This window comes from Prionailurus viverrinus, chromosome A2 (assembly GCF_022837055.1).
Source record: "Prionailurus viverrinus isolate Anna chromosome A2, UM_Priviv_1.0, whole genome shotgun sequence".
NCBI lineage: Eukaryota > Metazoa > Chordata > Mammalia > Carnivora > Felidae > Prionailurus > Prionailurus viverrinus.
The window spans coordinates 10,923,308-10,944,500 of NC_062562.1; the positions used below are offsets into that span (position 1 = coordinate 10,923,308).

At 52.0% G+C, this 21,193-nt stretch overlaps 1 protein-coding gene across 2 annotated transcripts; it reads left to right on the forward strand.

The window, feature by feature from the left end:
- The first annotated feature begins 5,822 nt into the window (after positions 1-5,822).
- LOC125159299 (cytochrome P450 4F3-like) lies at positions 5,823-20,532 on the forward strand. 2 transcript variants are annotated; one of them, XM_047847479.1, is made up of 13 exons: positions 5,823-5,889; positions 6,235-6,427; positions 10,210-10,354; positions 12,035-12,088; positions 12,183-12,310; positions 13,800-13,921; positions 14,631-14,901; positions 15,233-15,299; positions 15,488-15,617; positions 18,909-19,042; positions 19,139-19,203; positions 19,389-19,471; positions 19,863-20,532. In XM_047847479.1, exons 2-13 carry the CDS (start codon positions 6,236-6,238, stop codon positions 20,038-20,040), a joined length of 1,569 nt encoding a protein of 522 aa, XP_047703435.1. In that variant the 5' UTR covers positions 5,823-5,889; position 6,235; the 3' UTR covers positions 20,041-20,532. The 2 variants fall into 2 exon arrangements, with proteins under 2 accessions (XP_047703435.1, XP_047703442.1); XM_047847486.1 differs by having other exon boundaries at positions 14,757-14,901.
- Positions 20,533-21,193: the final 661 nt, after the last annotated feature.

The following is a 21,193-nucleotide window of genomic DNA, read 5'->3' on the forward strand; positions in this document are numbered from 1 at the left end:
CCTCCTTGGCTTCTGCATGAGAAATAGCCTTTTACCCTCCAGGGGTGATCTCTGTTGATGGCGACCCCCCTGCTGCAGTGGTGGGGGTGGTCTGACTACTTCCAGAGCTGGCACCACCCCAAAAGTCCTGTGCAGGGGAAGTTGATGCAGCTATTTGGGGGCCCCGGGACTTTCCTGAAGTTTCCTTCAGCCTTCTTTTTCCAAAGCCAGCTTCTTTGGTCTCCTGGTCCTTCTGCCAAGAAGCTGGAAACTCCAGCTTATGGGTCTGGCCCTTGACATGCTTTGGGGGCTGGCTGGGTTTCCTGATCTTTATTACGGCGACTGAAATGGAACAACCGTTTCCAGCTTGAGTGTTGGGCCACATTTCACCACCGTGGATCTCCCTACAGGGCTGGTTCCTGCTTCCCTACAGGATTCATACTGAGGGAACTTGCCTCTATTGTCTTTGTTTATCTCAGCATGTCTGAGGAAGGAAGAAGGAATGACAGAGTTTTCAAGCCATTTGATTACCTCACTGTGTGCCGGGTGTTTACAGTCCTGCTGTGGCTTTAGGGGCAAAGAGCGATCGTTATTCACTGTTCACTCTTCCATGTCACTCAGGTTTCTGCTCAGAGGTCAACCCCACAGGGCAGCCCTCCCTGATTGCCTTCTTGGTCACTTGCTGGTTCTCATTCTGTTAATTCCCTTCATTACCACCCCACCATCTGACTTGGTCTTGTTTCCCATCGGCTTCTCCCATCAGACATGAGCACCACCATCCAGAGACCTTATCTGTTTTGTTCATCCTGGGTCTTGGGTTCAAGCACCATGTCTGGCATAGAGTCTCTGGTACAGTTTTTGTTGTTGTTGTTGTTGTTGTTGTTGTTGTTTAAGAACAAACTACCTGGGAGGTGTAAGTCCGCCTTTCCATTTTACTGAGGAGGGCATGAAGCGCGGAGAGGACAAGTGATTTGTCCAAGGTCACACAGCCAGCGAGGAGCAGGGCTGGGATCTGAACTCTGTTGGGCTGAATCCGGAACCTGTTCCTTCCCAAAGGCCGAGGAAAGGAAAAGAGAGACTCCAGCCACCAGGCAGCCTCCCTGCTTGGTGTAGAGGGACCCCAGGCTGACTCCTGGGAGAGGTGTCTTCATGGGGTCACAAGAGACGAACTGCTCACCTGTTCTGTGCACCAACCATGGGCCCCTTCCCCACTGTGACAATCCTTGTTTCCTCTGAAATTTGTGTTTTCGTGATACAAATTATAGCAGCACAGTGTGGGAGACAGAAAGCGTGAGACAAGTAGCACGTGAGAAGGACCCAGACTCCACTTGTACTCTCTCCACTTCCACTGTGATGTGTGGATGCTTCTGGCATTTTCTCAGGGCATATGCAAACGTGCACACACACAGATCCACACACATATTCAGAAGCTCTAGCCGTAGACGAGCTCATTACTCATATGCCAATTTTTTCATTGAGGTATGATCGCCATATAACATTATAGTAGTTTCAGGTGCACGTCATGATCCCACAACTGTATATATTGCAAACGATCACCGCGAAAATCTAGTGAACACCCACCTCCACCCGTAGCTATAGACTGTTCTTTGTCTCGTGATGAGAGCTTTAAAGACCTACTCTCTTTGCCACTTTCAAATATACAGTACAGTGCTATTAACTATGGTCACCAAGCTTTGCATTGCATCCCTAGGACTGATTTATTTTATAACTAGAAATTTGTACCTTTTGACCTCCTTCACCCATTGCACCCAATCCCTACACCCTTCTGGCCACCAGTGGTGTGTTCTCTATTTCTATGAGTTCATTTTTTAAAGAATACATATAAGTGAGATTGTATGGACTTGTTTTTCTCTGTTTGGTTTATTTCACTTAGCATAATGCCCTCAAGGTCCATCCGTCCTCCCATGTTGTCACAAATGGAAACATTTCCTTCCCATGTCACTTTGAAAAGTCCTTTCCCCTACTCTCCCTGATGGGATCTGATAGAATGCTTGCATTGCCCTGTGAGGTTTTACCAAGCTCACTTTACGGACATGAAGACGGAGGCTCAGAGGGTGATAGGCTGTGCCCAAAGCTGGTGACTCACAGAGTGACTGCCACCTCTGGTCTGACACACACTTGTCCACTTCCCGGCTCTGGGTGTGGATGGGGGTTGACGTCTGAAGGGGAGGTCAACCTCTGTCTTTCTGTGTGTGGCTGGGGGCCATTGCATAAGCCAGGCTTGTGTCATTTGGCAGCTGAGACATTCCTTGTTGGATGAGAAACCACTGGGGACGCTCTGATCCTTCTCTGGCTCAGAGCAGAATGTCCACATCTGAGGCTTCCTGCCTCAAGAGTCAGGGGGAGCCCCGGTCCAAGAGACTCTGCCTTCTTGATCACTGGGGGTTGTTGGTGGGGGGATGGGGGTTGACCTCTGGGGGGGTCAACCTCTGCCTTTCTGTTTGAGGCCGAGGGCCATTGCCCAGAGGCCCTGTGTGGTTTTAGTCCTTGTGATGGCTCATCAAAGTTCAACACCTGCTTATAGCTTCCGTATGGGGCCGGATTTTGCCAGCTGCCTTGGCTTTGGTCACTTGTGTGATCTTGCATGTGTGTGCTCTTAGCCCCCGTGTCAAAAGAACAACAAGCCACCTGCCTTTTTGTGCAGCATGGGTATCCCGCCCCAGGTTGCCCCTGGTGACGCTCCCTCTTCCTCCAGGTCTCTGCTCGCCCTGATGCCAGGCTGAAGGAGGGACCCTCCCCCCGGCACGTCCCTTATCACGGTCTGTTATGTTCTTGATCATTTACTGGATCACCGCCCATCTCCCCACCGGATGCGAGGCCCTTGACAGTGGAGTCTGTGTTCACTGCTGCATCCCCGGTGCCTAAAATTGTGTGCCCCCCACACAACAGATGGTCAGTAGACACGTGGTTGTGTGAACAAGCCCTGGAGATTTAGATTTCTTTTCTCCTTACGTTATGACTGAAACAAAACAAGATAAAACTGGGAATCAGAGAAGTGAAGGCTTTCCCCTCCACACTTTCTCTGCAGAACCTGGACTCAGAGGTCTTAAAGCAACATTTCTTAAAGCTTGAAGGCATGTACACTTTTCCTGAGGATCTACTTAGACGCAGTTTGGAGTCAAGATTTCTGGGCCGGGTGCGAGATCCTGAATGTCCCGCCAGTTCTCAGGTGATGCCTATGGTGGAGGTGTGAGGACCACACTGAGTAACCGATCCTTAGAACTCATGGCTGCAAACCTTTCTTTCATCCCCAGATATTTCATGAGCACGTACTATGTTCTAGGCTGTGCTGCCGTCTGTGCTGTCATATTCACCTCATTAGCTGTGGGGCTGTAGCAATTGCTTCACCTGTCTCAATCTCTGGTTCCTCCTCTGTCAAAACAGGCTCGTGAATTGTGTGGCTGTTGGATAATTGCACCACAACAACAGCAGCGAGAACAGTGACTGGCATTTATTAAGCCCGCCTTCTTCTGTCCTATGTGTTTTACGTGTGTCAGCTTTTAAAATTATTCCTGGTATCTTTGGAGGTGGCGCTAACGAAATGCCTATCTGCAGAGGGAAGGAGCGTGGCTGAGTGGGTCAGGGCGCCTAGTGGGAAGTGGGGGCTGCCCCCGTGCCCAGGCTGGCTCCACCGGCTGTGTGACTTGGGACAGCTGTACAATAGGGGAAAAACGTGGTTAATGTATCTACAGGGCTTAAAACGGGATCGTGTCTCGTGTGGACAAATGCCATTCCTGCTGTAGCTGCCTGCCCATTCCTGGCACACAGTAGGTGCACAGCGAGCTGAGCCACTCTAGGCACTGGGTGCTCTTTCTCTTGTGTGTCCAGGATTCTGCCTGGATCATTGTACTCTGACCTTGCCTCCTGGCCCTGATATGGATGGGCCTGCCAGCAGGGGAGGGCTGCCTACATGGAGGGAAGGAAATCTGGGGTTGGGGTGGGAAGAGGGTGCAACCCACCCCACGGTGGGCTTCAGGACCAGCCACCTGGACCCCGGGCCGGAGGGAGAGGGAGGTTTGGCATCGTCCCAGCACTCTGCCCGTGTCAGGACGACTCTTTGCCCGTCCCCTGCTCAGTAGCTTTGCCAAGCTTGGCCCGGGCTTAGGAGTGTGGCAGACCTGGGATCCTCCCAGCTTTGCAACTTGGGTCGGAGGCTTGCTTTCTCTGAGCTTCTTCTGTTTGCTCTTCTGTTAAATAGGCATCTTTGGGCCTTCTGGCTCTTGGGCCAGAGTTTGCTCTTCTGTTCAATAGGCATCTTCCCTCCTATGGATGTCATCGCCTGGATCTCTCTCTCTCTCTGATTCCAGGGCACTGGCCCAGAGAGTTGGCAGGTGCGGGGGAGAGGGGGGGCGGAGATGTTGCTTTATCTCATTGGCAGAACACGCGGTGCACAATAGGTTTACTTTACATAGAGTACCTGGCACACAGAAGGAGCATTTTATGCACAGTACCTGGCACTCAGTAGGCATGCTTAATGTCGAGCACCTGCCACACAGTAGTCAAGGTTTTTGCAGAGGACACAGCAAAGAGTTCATGGCGCACAGTGGGCATGTTTTATGCAAAGTACTTTGCACAGAGTATGCTTATTTTACGTAAAGCACCTGCCATACACTGGGAGAGCTCTAAGAGGGCACCGGGCACACAGTAGGTATATTTTCATGGAACACCCAACACACAGTAGGTGTGCTTTATGTAGAGCACCTAGCACTTAGTAGGCATGCCTTGTAGAGGGTCCCCAGCACATGTAGGCACGCTTGAGGTCAACACCTGGCATACAGTTGACAGGATTTGTGTCAAACAGAAGGGGCACACAGTGGGTGTACTTTATACGACATACCTGGCTCGTGGTGGGCACACTTCATGTAGCGTTCCCAACACACTGTAGGCACACTTTGCGGTACCCAGCACATAGTAGGTGCACTTTACAGACAGTCTTCTGCAAACAGTAGGTTTACTTTATGTGGAACGCTGGCACAGAGCAGCACACACAGTAGTCACAAGCTCTTTCTTGGCAACGTATCTTTTTGGAGGTCCCTGATCTTTCCTACCTTCCTGTGGAACCGTCTTCTGTCCCCCTCTCAGACCCTCATCTGACATCCCATTTCCCAGATGGCAAGACTGAGCCTAGAGAGGGCCGGCACAGCCCAAGATCACAGCCACGAGGGGGCAGAACTGTGTGCAGGGTCTCCCAGCTCTGTCTGGGCCCCCCTCCCTCTCTGGCCTCCTGCAGCCTTACCCCCTCACCTCCAGGTGCCTTCTTCCCACTGGGCCCTTTACCCCCTGAGTCTGATGCAAGTAACCCCGAGCCAGAAGGGCTTTTTGTTCCTGCCCCCTGTGGTCTTGTGTCAGCCCAGGCCCTAGGCTGCTTGGAGGCAGGGCTTGAACTCCTGCCAGGCTGTGCAGCCTGGAGGCCCGAGGCTTCCTGATTCTGCACTGGGAAACGGTGCATGCCTCTGGCCTGCCTCGTACGTGGAGAGGAGCCCCAGAGATGTTTTGGGACTAGGCTTGGCTGGACCCTACCCCCATGGCACCTGAACTCTCACGTTCAAGCTTTTCCCTGCTGTGCCCTGCTGGCCTTGAAAGGGCAGGGGTGGCTGTTAGCTTGGCGCCCAGGAGTCATTTTGCTCATCCCTCACCGGATCCCCCACCCCCACATGGGAGGTGCTGAGTTCTGACGATGCAATCCAATACTCTCTTTATAACACGGAAGTCCCCTTCCCTCACCTACTAGTTGGGCCACTGCCAGGTGGGGAGGAGGTAAGCAGGCAGGCAGGGATTGGCTGGTTTAGCCTGGCCACTGCCAGTGTCCCCTACGTCAGGCGCCAGGGACAAAGACTTTCCAAGAGGAGGGGAGAGGAGGCTGTGTGGATAAGCTGCTGTGGTCTGAAGGTACCTGGCAGCAAAGGATGCTGCCCAAGGGTGGGGTGGCTCCAGAGAGCCCCTGGGAGCAGAGTGGCTACTGGTGGGTGGTTAGCTATCTCTCTGTGTCTCTGTCTTTCTTTTTCTCCCTCTCACTCACTCTGCCTCTCCCTCTGGAATTGTCTAGGTCCTTCTCCCCTCTCTGAATCACCGTTTTCCCAGTGCTGAGCACTCACCATGCCTACCCCTCTCTGTCCCTGCCCCTCCCATTCCGGTGTGGAAGAGGGGCTCTCCCTCTGTTCCTGAAGAGTCCAGAGAGCTCACCCTTGGGCCCATTTCCTCGGCCTCAGGAAAATCTGTCCCCTCTGCCTCCAGGATGCTGAGCCTGTCCTGGCTGGGACTCGGGCAGGTGGCAGCCTCCCCATGGCTGCTCCTGCTGCTGGTGGGGGTCTCCTGGCTCTTGGCCCGCGTCCTGGCCTGGAGCTACAGCTTCTATGACACCTGTTGCCGCCTCTGGTGTTTCCCGCAGCCTCCGAAGGAGCACTGGTTTTGGTGTCACATGGGACCGGTGAGTGTGGGTGGCAGGACGGGCCTGGGGCATCGGGGTGTACGCACTTTCCCAGGGGTGGGGAATGGGGACCTGGGGTGGGGCTGGGGTCTGGGACAGCAGAGAAGGAGGAAGGCAGGGAGCCGTTCTGTAATCACTCATTCATCCCAGGCCATTTCCACATCTTCATCTTCGCACCCCTAACCTGTTTGGAATCCATTTCCTGCCTCCCTTCCCCACATTAATGTCCCTCTGAAGGGCTCCCAGGGCGGGCTGCACAGAGCAGGGTCCCCTGGCATTCCCAGTGTCCATGGCTACCCCAGAGACCTTCTCAGGGGTGCTGTCCAGGGTCTGCCCCCTACCTGGCCCATTCCCTTGTGTCTGCTCACTTACCTACAAGAATTACCTATGACCTCCCCACCTCGACTCACAGGGTCTAGCTCTCCACCCACACCCCTCCCCAGGAAAGCTTCCTCTCAGTCTAAACTTCCCTGCTGAGATGTCCCAATGGGCCCATTGCCCAACCTGAATAAAGTTTAACCACTCACTTTCCCTTACAGAAGCTTTCTTTGACTCCCCACCTGCACGGACCTTTGACTTGGGTCTACTCATATGTAAAGAATTAATTGTCCAGTTACTTATTTTCCACCTCTTTATCTGGATAGTGGCTCTGGGGATCAGATACTACATTGTCCAGCCCAGGAGCTGGCATAGAGTAGGCACTCAGGTAAGTGTTTGATGACATAGGTGGTGAGCTTGCCATTACCTGCCATGTTCAAGGTCAAAGGGATGAGCGGCTAGCCCTTCCCATCCCCAGAGAGGCTGAGGGAGGAGCACAGCTCTCCTTAACTGCCCAGCATGAGGACCACAGCTGGGGGAGGGACTTCCTGCTATTTTACTGCTCATTATGGCCAAGTTTGGAATGAGGGCATCCCAAGCTCATTGTGAAGTTTGCCTGAGATGCTGGGTCTGGGAATGTTCTTGACAAACCCTGGGGGCAGCAGGAATGTTATAAAGTTACTGTTTCCACTCCCTGTTCCAGGGCTTGGCCATGGAGGCTGTTCTTGGTCACTCTTCTCTCCTCCAGTCCCTCTTGCTGTGACCTCAGCTGAGTCACTCTCCCTTTCTGGGCCAATCTCCTCAAATGCCTCAGTGTTCTTAGGGAGCAGGGAACAGTCATAAAAGTGAAAATGACTCGTATTCACCTGTCTGGAGCACCTGGAAGTATTTGTCAGGCCGGGATGGGGCTTCCCATGGGACTGGAGAGGATGCATCACTGGGAGACAAGACCCCCTCCTTCTCCTTTTGGGGGACGCGGCCTGGATTTCTTCATTTGTAAAAGGCACGGCTGATGGGGGAGTCCATAGGTTCAGGGGATAGGTTCATAGATAGTCCATAGGATCATAGGTAGAGGTAGATAGACAGCTAGACAGACAGACAGATGGGATGCACCATGCTGGCTGGCGGGCAGAAGAGGTCGTAGGTGGGAGCTGCCCTCCTGACTGATGGGCAGAGCTCACACCTGTGTCCTGGGGTCTGTCAGAGCTGGAAGGTCTGCATACCTTCACCATCTGGGGAGCGGGGGTGTTGTGTGGACTGGCCAGGACATGAGAGGACATGGGAACGAGCCCCAGTACTAAAACGTGAGGCCACCCTGCTGTTCCTGTGGGCACCTCCCTGAGATTGGAATGACTCCCAGGAGAAGAAAGATCTGACTTCTCAAGCCAAGGTCGGCCTCTCTGGGGGCAGAGAGCATGTCTTCTCCCTGTGTCCTGGGAGGGACCCTTGGGACATGGAGAGTCTTGCAGGATCCCTCTGCCCCCAAGGGAAGGAGCAGGAAGAAACAGAGATCCCCTCCATCTATGCAGAGTCTGGACACACTGACCACTGCAGAGGTTGCAGGGGAACTTGCCGTGGGTCCTTCTGTGGAGGTGATGGCCCCTGTCTTGCTCGTAGGTCCACCCCACAGAGCAGGGCTTGAGGGTCTTAATTCAGCTGGTGGCTGCCTACTCGCAGGGTTTATGATCTGCTTGGGCTCCCATCATTTCTTGCCACCGTGGCATTGCCTGCTCTGTCATCATGCCACAGGTACCCATCTGGAATATGTGGCCATGGGCACTGTGGCAGCATCTGAGGGCCACATACCCCTCCCTGCCAGGCTCTGTGAGGTCCCTGTGGATTCCAAGGTCCTTTCTGCTCTTGGGCGACCTTGGTCATTGCTTTCTTCTGGACACTGCTTCAGGAGTGTCCTTGGGGAGGCTCAGTCCCAGGTAATGTCTTGGGGGAACCCCAATCTTGGGCATGTAGAACTAGAGACACCCTGAATCCTGTATGGTCAGAGTGGGTCTGATGCAGAGACATCGGTAAGGGGAACTCAGAGGGGAAGCAAGGCATCTGCTGTTTGGGTAGGCTGGGAGGCTTCTTAGAGAAGGAGTTGTTGGAAGGGGGTCTGGACTGATGGGTAGGAATTTTTTAAGAAAAGAAGAGAAAGTATATACTGTGGAGAGGAATAGCCCACTCAAAGGCCTGGAGGGGACAGAGCAAACACCTGTGTTTTTTTTTAAAGTTTATTTATTTATTTTGAGAGAGAGAGAGAGAGAGAGAGAGAGAGAACACGCATGAGAGGGGGAGGGTCAGAGGGAGAGAGTGGGTGGGAGAGAGAATCCCAAGCAGACTCCACACTGTCAGTAAAGCTCTTGATCACGAACCATGAGATCATGACCTGTGCCAAGATGAAGAGTCAGATGCTTAACCACCTGAGCCACCCCACTGACGTTTGAGCACCGGGGTTTTGAGCAACCATGAGTTGAGTGCATAAAGAGCAATGCTGGTGAGAGGCAGGGAGAAGGTGGAGGGGACAGCAGAGCCAGTGGGGCTGCAAGACTGTGTGGGGGGTAGGGGGTTTATTCTGAGGGTTCTGGGGAGCCATGGAGGGTGTGCAGGTTAGGAGACACAGACAAGGGTAGTGGTAGAAATGGAGAGGGAAATAGAGGTGAAGAAAGAGAGAGATACAGAGAAAAAGTGAGGGAGTCAGAGAGGACATACAGAGAATGTAAAAGAAACATAGACAAACACATATCATCTATCATCTACCCATCCAACTCTCATCTCTTTCCTTTCTCTCTTCATCCATCCACCCATGCATGCATGCATGCATCCATACGTCTGTCCATCAATCCACCCGTCCTCCAAGCGTCCATCCATCCATGCATCTATGCATCCATGTATGCATCCATCCATCCATCTGTCCGTCCATGCATGCATGCATCCATCTATCCATCCATCCATGCGTGCATCCATCCATCTGTCCCTCCATCCATCCATCCATCTGTCCATCCATCTGTCCATGCATCCATCCAACCATCTTCCCATTTATCTGTCATCTATCTTCTATCTCTCTCCCCCTCACTCTCTCTCTCTCTCTCTCTCTCTATATATATATATATATATATCATTTATCTATCTCTATCTACCTCTCTATCTCTATCTATCTATCTATCTATCTATCATCTCTCTATCTACCTATCATCATCTTGTAGCTCTCCATCATCTAGCTATTATCATCTGGCTGTCTATCACCTACCTAAAGAAACAGATGAAGATTGTGAGAGTGAAGTGAGAGGGAGAGGCACATAGATAGACACACAAAAAAAGACAAACAGACCAACAAAGGGAAGCTGACTTGGTGAGATGTAGAGGTGTAGACTAATAATGCAGGCAGAAGGGGGGATGCAGTGGGAAGTTGTAAGCTTCTGGGGCTGCTGCCTAACCTGGCCTCACCCGCTCCACCCTGCTGTCCCCAGGAAAAGAACAATGAAGAAGGCTTCAGGTTCATGGAGAGTCTGAGCCACAGCTTCCGTGATGTTCACCTGTGGTGGATGGGGCCCTTCTACCCACTTCTGCGGTTCGTCCACCCCAAGTTCGTTGCCCCCCTGCTCCAGGCCCCAGGTATCTCTCCCAGGAGCACCCGACCCAGCCACTCCCTTGTCCCTGTTCCCAGTTCTCCGCACCTATGGACAGACCAGGTTGAGCAGGGAAGTGGGTAGTATTGATGGCGTCCTGCCATTAACCTGCTGGGTGACTGGCAGGTCCCTGGCTCTCTCTGGTTCCCAGTCGTTTTCAGTTTTGAGTGGCGGAAATTCAGCAATGTTGGTCTAAGAGAAGAAAGGGAATCTATTGAGTGAAAAGCTGAAGGAATGTTGTCTTCAGGCGTGGTTGGATCCAGTCTTCAAACAGTGCCATTGGGAATCTGTCTTTCTCTTGTAGTTCTGTGTTCCTTGGTGACAGCTTCACTCTCATGCTGACAAAGATGTGTCTAAGAAGCTGAACCCCCATGGAAACGTGAGCGCATTCTCTGCAGACCCAGAAATAGTTGCAGGATTCTCTTAAATTGGCCTGGCTTGGGTCACAGGGACCAATTCTGCCTCTAGTCACGGCAACTTGATTGTTAAGGGTTAGGGTCATATGTTCAGCTCTGGAACGGAGGATGGAGTGGCATGGCCACCCTCCCTAGCTACTTGGACTGAAGGAGGAAGAGGAGCGAGGTGTTGGTTCCAGAAGGGGATGGACAGGCAGATACCACAGATGTCCATTCACTGGCATCTCTGCTAGGGGGGCATTTCCTGGGTGAGGAAATGGAGGCTCAAGGAGGCTTAATAACTTCTCAAGGTCACATAGCATGCCGAAGGCTTTCTCTTACTTCTTCTGTGTGTTCTTGGCTGCCATAACTGCCTCTGGTAGGAAGGACCTTTAGTTGGAAGGGGATTTGGGGTAGGGAGATGGCCAGAGTGTTGTGGGGGAAGATGCACAGAGTGTTGTGGGGAGCTGGTCTAGAGGCACGAGGGAGCAGTGGCAGCTCTTTGTGGTGGGTGGAGCTCAGCATCTGAGGGTGGCAACATTGTTTGGTCTCTTAAGGACACAGGAGCCCCTGAGCTTAAGCACTTAATGATAACTATGGGATGGAAGAGAATCCTGAGAAAGGCTAGGTCACACCTGGGCCATGTCTGGGACATTAGTGGGACCATATTTAAGTCCTGCCAGGGACCATCTATGAGACACACTGAGGTCATGTCAGATTGTCTTTGGGTCCATTCAGAGGATGCTGCATGAGGCCAGTGTGTGTTATGCATGTGTTAAATATGCGTTGTTTTATTTAATTTCCAGAACCATATAAGGTAGAGATGATGATTATTGTCTCGTTGTTTCGTGTCAGGGCACGTTATCATGTGTTGGGGCCATGTCAGAAGTCCCAGGAGATGTCACAGGGTTCTGGGACAGGTGCGATGTCCTAGGTCCCTGTAAAGGCATTTTGTGGAGTGCTGATTGGTGCTTGGGTGTTTCGAACATGTCGGACTGGCAAGGAGCCATGTCAAGGCATGTTGGGTGTGTTGTGCCCTATTTTCGGGAGCATCTAAGTACCTAGGGGTAGGTCCATGGGCTGTGCCTTTGCTTTGCTCTGTGCTGCAGCCTGGTCTTGTCCCCCCTCACCTCCCCACTCTGCACTATACAATTCCCACTATGGAGGTTGGAGGGGGTATGCATTCCCCTGGCTTGGATCCTCCACCCCCCAACCCAAAGCCCATCCCTGCCTCTTCTCTATGGCCCCTGATGATCTGTCTCTCCTGCCAGCCAAAATCGTGCCCAGGGACAAGTTTTTCTACAGTTTTCTGAGGCCCTGGCTGGGTGAGTAACTGTTAAGTGAAGGAGGTTGGGGACAACCTTGGGGTCTCAGGGGAAAGCACTGCCCTTGCCTACTCCTCGTGGCTGCCTCTACTAGGGGATGGGCTCCTGCTGACTGCTGGTGACAAGTGGAGCCACCACCGTCGTTTGCTGACACCTGCCTTCCACTTTGAAATCTTGAAATCCTATGTGAAGATTTTCAACAAAAGTGCAGACATCATGCATGTGAGTTGAAACCCACTGGAGCCTTGGGAAAGGCTTCCCAAGGCCTTGGGAAAGATTTTCCCGGCTGCAGCCTTGGGAAAAGGGGAGTGGCCTGGAGTCCTGGCTTTGCTAGATGACTTTCGGGACATTCTATTTCTTCTCCAAGCATCAGTTTCCCCATCTGTCAAACAAGGATCATAAGCCCTTCTTAAAGGGTGGTCAAGATGATGTAATGGAATCATGGTCCTGGCACATTGTAGGTGCTCGGAAGGTGTTAGCTTCTAATCTGCCTCACTGAAACTCTGTGAAACTTGAGACACTAATGATGAAGATTGTATGGCAGCTCTTTGTTCACTGAACTGCACCTTAAAACTCATGAGGTTGAAAGGATTTGTGTTTTATTGCTCGCAAGATGATGAGTCTGGAGAATAGTTCTTATTTTGGCTGGAATCACTCACGTGTCTGGGGCCATGGCTGGGTTTGGGAGACAGCTCTGCTTTTCCAGGATCAGCTCTGCCACACATTTGGGGCTTGGCTAATGGTTGGCTAGTCTAGGATGGCCTTGGTGGGACAACCAGACTCGTGCATTTGTCCCTCATCTTCCAGTAGGCTAGCCTAGGCTTGATCGCATGGCAGACCCTGGGCTCCAAGAGAACAAGCAGAAACATGCAGTACCTCTTGAAGCCTAGTTTCAGAACAGGCAACCAGGACCTCCACCTTCTTCTGTTGGTGGAAGCATGTCCCACATCCAGCTCCAATTCAAGAGCTGGAGAAAGAGGTTTTACCTCCTCATGGAAGATCTGCCAACCCTCATTGCAAAGGGTGAAGGTATAGGGAGGGATGAAGAAATGGAGACATTTTTGCAGCAGTCGCCTACCTGTATGATAATGATGAAGATGAGGGTGAGAGCTAATGGTTACTTAGCTCTTGGTGTATATCAGGAACCATGAGATCATGACCTGAGCCCAAGTTGGACACGTAATCGACTCAGCCTCCCCACTGCCCCTCATGCACCAGTTCTATTGCACACGTTGTCTTCTTTAATTTCCACAACCATATAAGGTAGAGATGATGATTATTGTCTCATTACAGGTGATGAAAGTGAGGCTCAGAGAGGTTAGGGAGCCTGCTCCCGTTCACACAGCTAGCAAGTGAGCTAATAAATGGAGTTGGGATTCCAACCTGGTTTGTCTGACAACAGAGCAAGTCATCTTAACTGTTACTGAAGCTTTGGCAGGTGGAGTCCAGAGGGCAGCAGTGAGTTGACCAAGGGCACACAGGGGTGTAGGAAGCAGAGCCAGGATTTGAACTCAGGTCTCCTGACCCCCAGCCATGGGGTCTTAATAGTAAGAGTTTCTATTCCTAGCCAAGCCTGGTCCTCCCTGGAGATGGGTGCCTGGGGTGGAGGACCAGGAGCCTGGGTTTTGGGGAGTCCATCCTGGTGATTGGGACTGAGGGGAGCTCAGGGGAGGTAGGTCCCAGCCCCAGATTTGCCCCTTTCTCTGTCCAGGCCAAGTGGAAGCGCCTAGTCTCAGAGGGCAGCACCCGATTGGACATGTTTGAGCACATCAGCCTCATGACCCTGGACAGTCTGCAGAAATGTGTCTTCAGTTTTGACAGCAATTGCCAGGAGTGAGTGCTTGCTCAGGACCTGGGAACATGAACCGTAGACCCAAGGGAGTCGATGGAGAAGGGAGGGCTGGCCAGGGCGATCAGATGGGACTTCCTGGAGGTGATGGATCAGAGTGAGACAAAGAAGGACAAGGAAGGGAAAGAGAAAGGTAAGGTTTCAGGTAAGCAAAAATGCTTGATAAAGGCCAACAGGACTAGGATGAATAAAGCATGTGCCACCTTGGGAATGAGATTGGAGGGTTGGCAGGGGGGCTAATCTTAAGGATATTGAAAAGTGAAGCAAAAGGGTCTGAGCTTTATCCTGAGGTTTCCAGGGATGGAAGGTGGAAGGTATTTGAGCAGATGAAGGCCATGGTCAGAGCTGTTCTTGGACATCGGACTCTAGAGAGGACCCCAACTGTCACCTAGACACAGAATTTGAGGAGGAGGCAGCTCGAATGTGGTGGCGAAAGTGGGGCAGATTTGGGGGAAAGTAAGGAGGAATGGGCAGGGGCAGATACTGTGGAGGGCAGAAGAGAGATGAGTGTGATACCCAAGGTCTTTCCAGCGTCTGGGCCATGATTGCATTGACAGAGATGGCAGGTGGAGAGAGAAGCATGCCTGGAGGACACTCTGTTTTGCAGGGACATGCTTCTGAGGTTCTGGTTGGAAGGCACTCCTAGGGCCTCATGTGGGTTAAGTAGCTGTTCTCTATGGCCTGACCCTTCAGGAGCCCCAGTGAATATATTGCTGCCATCTTGGAGCTCAGTGCCCTTGTGGTGAAACGGCAGAGGCAGATCTTCCTGTACCCAGACTTGCTGTACTACCTCACCCCTGATGGGCAGCGCTTCCGCAGGGCTTGTGACCTGGTGCACAACTTCACAGATGCCATCATCCAGGAGCGGCGCCGCTCCCTCCTTACTGAGGGCTCCCATGACTTCCTCAAGGCCAAGGCTAAGGCCAAGACTTTGGACTTCATTGATGTGCTCCTGCTGGCCAAGGTGGGCTTCCCTGGGATCAGAATTCAAGAGTTAGAATGGACCTTGGCTCCAAATGTCAGATGGGAGAACTTGGACTTGACCCAGCGGGTACTGAGGAGGCACGGAAGGTGCTTGAGGAAGGGAGAGACAGGTCAGGGATATGTTTTAGACATGACTTTGTAGAAGTCTGCTTGAAAGAAGAAAGCTGGAGACAGGGAGACCTGTGGGATAGGGCTCTAGAGGTGATGAGGGACGAATCCTGCTTTGGTGATGGAGCCTGAGGGACTGTTTCAGGCGAGACTCAGGTGCCCTCCGAGCCGGTGTGATTCAGGAGGTCGTGCCCTTTCTGCAGGATGAAGATGGGAAGGAACTGTCCCATGAGGATATCCGAGCTGAAGCTGACACCTTCATGTTTGGGGGTAAGCATCCCAGTGTGGGACTGCAGGGGGTAGGAGTCTGTCCAATCCCAGGGACTTGGCAGGTGGGCCCTGGACCACCCCATCCCACCCCATCTTCCCCATCCTCCCTGAGGGCTTAACGAAGGACGCTGTCCGCCCTCTGGTGCTGAACAAGCCCAGAGACCCAAGCCTGTCTGGCTGCCTCTCAGGCCATGACACCACGGCCAGTGGTCTCTCCTGGGTCCTGTACAACCTTGCGAAGCACCCAGAGTACCAGGAGCGCTGTCGGCAGGAGGTGCAAGAGCTCCTGAAGGACCGTGAGCCTAAAGAGATTGAATGGTGAGTGCAGGTCCTCATGTCCTGTTCTGGAACCCCTCTCATTGGCTCTGCTCCCCTGCTGGGGAAGGGGAAAGAATTTTTTGTTGATTGTGTCATTATTGCTTAGAGAGACTAGGAGCAGCACCCAGAGGCAAGGGTATGGTACCCAGCCTGGAGAGCAGGGGAAAGCAGGCTTATGCAACAGAAAGATTGGAGTGTCCACATTTATTGCCCTGCTTGCTTGCTATGTGACTTGAATAAAACCAATTCCCTTTTCTGAATACCACTTTTCTCCTGTGTAAATGGGGGCGGGACAGGTCAGGGAATGTCTCCTCCAAGGGCTGCTTGGAGAACCGTGACAATGTGTGTAGAACAGATGCCATCCAGCGTGTGTTGAGTAAATGAACTTCTCTCCCTTGCTTTTCTGCCTGAAGTTGCACATTTCCCCCAAAGACCCTTACTCTTAATTTTTGCTCTTATATCTAATTCCCACCTACTATCTATTCCAGGGATTCACAAGTGGTCCTTGAGGGTAAAACAGTTACCCATTGCTTGGTTCAGTAAACATGTCTACCCTGCCGGCCCTTCTCAACTCCATGTCCAGTGCCATTCAAGTCCTACTTGGTCAAGGCTGGAGCATGGAGGAAAGAAGGCGGTGAGGCTGGGTAGCAAAGAAGCAAATATGAATTCAGCCCTCTGGGAATGGGTAGTGGACAGTGCTCCAAGCCTTACGGACAGCTTGTGCAAAGGCCCTGATGGAGGCATGCAGCGGTGGGCCTGGCGTGTTTGGGAGGAAGTAAACGTGGCTGGATCCTTGTGAAATTTACAGTGTGAAGCACCTGCGAGGCTCCCAGTGAGGCTGGAGCTGGTAGTTGGTAATGGAAGCCCTTCTTGGTCTGCTTTGGAAACCACGTGAAGATTTTCCAAAGGTGTCGGTTCAAGTCCTCTGGGAAGCCAGTATTGGATAAAAGATAAAAGTGCGCAGGGATACTGCTCTCAGGGAGGGAGTCTCACATTGGGCAGAAGTGGTCAGAAAGTAGGGGCCCACCATGCTCTCTCAGTGGCTGGGACCTTCCCAAGAGAGTGTGGCCTTGGTTTGAATGCTGCTGCAGAGCCCAGAGGCCCTCTAACTTGAGTCTGTGAGCCGACTGCACTCCTTGGAGCTGGACATCAAGTTCTTTCTTGGCGGGAGATTCGTGACTAATATAGGAAGGCAGTGGGGAGCCATGGGAGATGTTTGAGCAGGGAGAGACAAGTCAGATATTCGAATTAAACATATCTGCAAACTGGAGGAGATGAGGTGGAGCCTAGGGGTCCCAGGGAGATTTGGGGCCAAGGGCTGAAGAATGGGGAGGAGATGTTGGACTGAACACTTTGGAGCTAGTGCCTTCAACTTCAAGGCTGGGCTCAGTACGGTAGTTGTGTGAAGTGGAGAAGTGTTTTTGTGTGTCTCTCAACTTCAAACACTTAGTGCACTTTGTCCCACTTCAAACGGTGTCATATGGAAAGTTCCTCTCTAGTGCCTTGGACCTAAATATCCAGGAGGTTTCCATCTCATGACCGCAAGGAACCTCTTGCTGTTCATGTCTTTATCTACCTGTCTGAGAATCTCTCCAGGTCCTAGGCTGAGAGCCAACTTGCCGGGTCATGAAATACACATCGCCTTTCCTTGACCATGCCGATGCCTTGCAGAGTGGTGGCTCCTGTCCATACCTTTACTGTCAGTGCGTGGGGTCCACCCACCCCAGTGCCTCAGCCAGGCTTTACCATCACCTACCTTGTTAATTCTCACCTCGAATACATATGAGGTAACATCCCATTGCTGTATAATTTCCATTTCTCTGGTAATCGGCGACTTGGAGCATCTCTTCATGTTTTATTTAGTTCTTTCTTTTCAATGGTTATTTATTTAGTTTTGAGAGAGAGCACAAGTGGGGGAGGGGCAGAGAGAGAGGGAGACACAGAATCCAAAGCAGGCTCCAGGCTCCGAGCTCTCAGCACAAGGCCGACGCGGGGCTTGAACTCATGGACCTCGAGATCATGATGTAAACCGAAGTCATATGCTCAACCGACTGAGCCACCCAGGTGCCCCATCTCTTCATGTTTTAAATCTCTGAGTTTGAGCTCCCATGAATTTCTAGACCATGTCCTTTGTCTACTCTTTTGAGTCGCCTGCCATCTCTCTTGTTGATCGGTAGGAATTCCTTGTCTATTCAAGATATTCTTCTAGATCAATATATTTACTGCAACAATCTTCTGTGAATCTCTCATCTGAATGTTAATTTGGTCCATTGAATGCAGTGTTTTGTTAAACAGAAATCCTTAATTCTGTGCATATGTTTTCTTTTCTGTTTTCTTTTCTTTTCTCTTCTCTTCTTTCCTTTTCTTTCTTTCTTTCCTTTCCTCTCTTTTCCTTTTCTTTTTTTGTCTTCCGGTTTATGTTTTGGGGTTTTAAGAATTCTTTCCTAGTCATAGGTAACAGAGGTGTCTTGTATATTACATCTGATTCTACCCTTACTTCTTTACCTTTCACGTGTAAGAGAAGACCCCATCTTATATGTGGAGTGCATGATGCCTCAGTTCTTTTGGAGTGTGTTGGTGTGACTGTGGGGGTGTCTGTGTCTGTGTCTGAACCATCCCTTGTCTGGGGGTGGCGGGGCCTCCTTTACCGGATGCTGCGTTTTCACCTATTCACGTACTTGTCTCTGAGCTCTCTATCTTGGTCTGTGGGTCTGTTTTCCTGTTCTTGCAACAGTGCCTTGCTGCCTTTTAATGGAATTGATTTTAATATAATTGAATTATCACCATATTTTTGTAATGGGTCTTAATATCAGATGGATGACTTCTCTTTTTTTGGTTTTTTAAATCGACCACAACTCTTGAACTTTAAGTTTTTCAAATTGAATAAGATCGCTAAGTTCCAAAAACACCAAGTAGATTTTAATTGGGTGTATTGGATACAGTAATTAACTTACAAAGAACCCACACCGTTATATTAGGTATCCCACCTAGGAGGGTGCCTTTTATTTATTCAAATAACCTGGTAAGTCCAGCAAAGAGATTTTTTTTCCTTTTCAAATAAATTGTGTAACTTACAACTTTCTAACTTTGAAAGGTACTGTGTGAATGTTGGGCTTTGCTCAGAAATTCTTAAAAATTTTTTTAAAAATATTTATTTTTGAGAGAGAGAGAGAGAACAGGGAAGGGCTGAGAGAGAGAGAGAGAGAGAGGGAGACACAGAATCCGGGGAGCAGCTGGAGGTCTGCGGGAGTCTGATTCGATCCCTGCCTAACTGTGAGGGGGCTTCCTTAGGGACGACCTGGCCCTGTTGCCTTTCCTGACCATGTGCATCAAGGAGAGTCTGCGGTTGCACCCCCCGGTCGCAGTCGTCTCCCGCTGCTGTACCCAGGACGTCGTGCTCCCAGATGGCCGGGTCATCCCCAAAGGTGCCCACAAGACCAGAGGGAGCAGCCTCGTGGGCAGGAAGAGGGGCCCATCAGGCAGGGTGAAACCCTTCCTGACTGGCCCCTCCCCTCCCACAGGTGTTGTCTGCCTCGTTAGTATTTTCGGGATCCACCACAATCCATCCGTGTGGCCAGACCCTGAGGTGCTGCCTCCCCCTCCCTCCCCTCCGCCCACCCTCATGCTTGGCCACTTCCCTAGCGGGGCCTAAGGGAGGGCTCAGGGTTCTGACCTGGCAAATCGCTCCCTCCATGAAAGGCACACCTGTGTCTCCAAAGCCTGCTGTCCTGGGAAACCCCATCCAACAGTCCCGCGTCTCTCCGCCCCCAGGTATACAATCCTTTCCGCTTTGACCCAGAAAACATCAAGGAAAGGTCTTCCCTGGCTTTTATTCCCTTCTCCGCGGGACCCAGGTGAGCGCAGCGGGCATCTGAGGTGGGGATGAGGTGGTGAGGGCAGGGGCCTGGGCCTGAGATCCCAGACGTGGCTGTGCGGGCGGGAAAGGGGGTGTTGAGGATGGTTCTCCTTCTCTCCCCTCCTTCAGAGGTTGGGGGTAAAGGCCTGGGCAGTGGGGGGTGGCTGGGTCCAAGGAGGGCTCCGCGGTGTGCTCAGAGCCCCTTCCCTCTGTCTGGGAGCTCAGGGCTGGGATCTGAGCCAAGCTCAGGGACCCCCGTATGGGGGTGCTGGGCAAGGTTAGTCCCCTCCGGTATCCCTGCGGGCGGGGCTGGCGGTCCCGGGCCAGGTTCGGGGCGCGACGGGACCTGCTGGGCTCCCTGGCGAGTGAGTGCCCACTGCCGCCCACAGGAACTGCTTGGGGCAGACGTTCGCCCTGACCGAGATAAAGGTGGTCCTGGCGCTCACGCTGCTGCGCTTTCGGGTCCTGCCCGACAAGGAGGAGCCGCGCAGGAAGTGGGAGCTCATCCTGCGCGCCGAGGGCGGGCTTTGGCTGCGGGTGGAGCCGCTGAGCGCGGGCCCCCAGTGACTCGCCAGCTCCCCTTGGCTTGGGATCCACCCCGACCCTACACACGCCCCCTGGCGGGTTCCCAGGACTAGAACTGTGTGGTCTCCTCTGCCCGAGCGCCACTGATAGCCAGCAGGGGGCGCTCGGGACCTGCGGGAACGCAGTGGGAGGGCGAGGGCGAGGGGTGGGGTGGAGGGGAGGCTGGTGTGTGAGCGCAAGACCCTGGCAGCATTTCCAGCTGACCACGGCTCCCCCCCGCCCATGCTGATTGCGGGTTCTCCCAGAGCCCAATAAGGGCTTTTATCCTGTAGGCAATAGGGTGCTATGGGAGGTGGTTGAGTAGGATAGGGACCACCGTTAGAGACTGACTGAGGGGCATGTTTGAAGCTCAGGGTCACAGTGGAGAACCCATAGTGGCACCACTCTCTGCCACTCTGACCTCCGTTCCTATCTATGATACCCAAACTTTTCTTACCCCAGAATCCTTCACTATGTTTCCATGGTCACTATGTACACTGAAACAAACATAGATGCTTTCTCCTGTGTGTCTAATCATTGCAATCATTGTATCCGTTATGTGGTCTGTTGTTTTTGCTAGTTTTCACTGGTAGGGTTAGTGGTCTCGTGTGCCTGTTTATCTTTGCTTGAGTATCCGTTATCATATTTGAAATAACATGTGTAGAATTTGGAGAAGGTAGCTTTCTCTAGGAGGCATTCTTCGAGTCTTGCTGGTCAAGGATGATGTTCAATGGAGTTCAAGGCTTGTGGTGCCAAGATCACTAAGGCAGTTTAAATTCCAGCAGAGGTCACACTTGCAGTCCCCTCTGCCGGTGTCTTCTCCCCCTGAGCAGTGTAGTTCCTGGAGGCTTCCACCTATGTAAGGAGGACCTTCTTACAGCTTTTCTTTCCCATGTCACTCTAGGCTTTGATTTTTCTCCCCTGGCCATTAGGCCGTCAAAACAGTTTCACACTTCCCTGACTCGCTCCAGCGCAAAAGTATAATTCATGCTCCTTTAACTCCAGGTTTCTTTTTTCTTTTTTTTTTTTAATGTTTATTTATTTTTGACAGAGAGAGAGAGAGAGACAGAGCATGAGCGGGGGAGGGTCAGACAGAGGGGGAGACACAGAATCTGAAACAGGCTCCAGGCTCTGAGCTGTCAGCACAGAGCCTGAT